The sequence below is a fragment of the Aphanomyces invadans genome, assembly GCF_000520115.1.
Source record: "Aphanomyces invadans strain NJM9701 unplaced genomic scaffold supercont1.213, whole genome shotgun sequence".
Classification (NCBI taxonomy): Eukaryota; Oomycota; class Saprolegniomycetes; order Saprolegniales; family Verrucalvaceae; genus Aphanomyces; species Aphanomyces invadans.
Window position 1 is genome coordinate 9,315 of NW_008580358.1, and position 539 is coordinate 9,853.

The 539-nt window shown below is 53.6% G+C and overlaps 1 protein-coding gene across 1 annotated transcript; it reads right to left on the reverse strand.

Annotated features, from left to right (window-relative positions):
* Positions 1 to 7: 7 nt before the first annotated feature.
* Positions 8 to 112, reverse strand: H310_15189 (hypothetical protein; the record flags this gene model as incomplete). The annotated part of the gene is made up of 1 exon (XM_008883174.1): positions 8 to 112. A coding segment is annotated over one exon (105 nt), but the record flags the coding sequence as incomplete, so codon positions are not given.
* Positions 113 to 539: the final 427 nt, after the last annotated feature.

A 539-nucleotide genomic window follows, 5' to 3' on the forward strand; every position in this document is an offset into this window, starting at 1 on the left:
TGAACTTCTTCTCGTCGGACCAGATGATTTCAGTCCAATTGGTTGACTCACGGAGGTGGCGCTTGGCATACTCCAACCGCCCGACCTTGTGCTTGGCTTGGAGGTTTGGCATGTGCTTCCGCTTCTCGTAATTGAGATTTGGACTTTGTTGCAGGCGCCGTTGACAGGTTCGGAGTGAGGCATCCAAATTCAGGGCAGTCGCGTGGATGATCCGACCTTGGAGGCTTCCCGCAGCAATAGTCGGCACGCACTGCCAACGAGTATTTTTGGCTTCATGCCGTTGTATCTCGTGCCGTAGGTCTCTGGGTCGCGTAAATAACATCTCACGACGTCCTAGGACCTTCCGAGCTCGCATGCAATGGCCCGATTGGAGTATCCGGCCTTGCAGAAGGCCAAAATGGCGCCATTTTCAGCAGGAGAAACTTGAGTGTCTCTACCCATCGCTTACCAATCACGTGACAAAACTCTGGTAGCTGTGCGTGGGGTGTTGTTGCTGCTTGGGGTCTGAATTGCAAGTGGCTTTATTTCCCTGGCGCGGT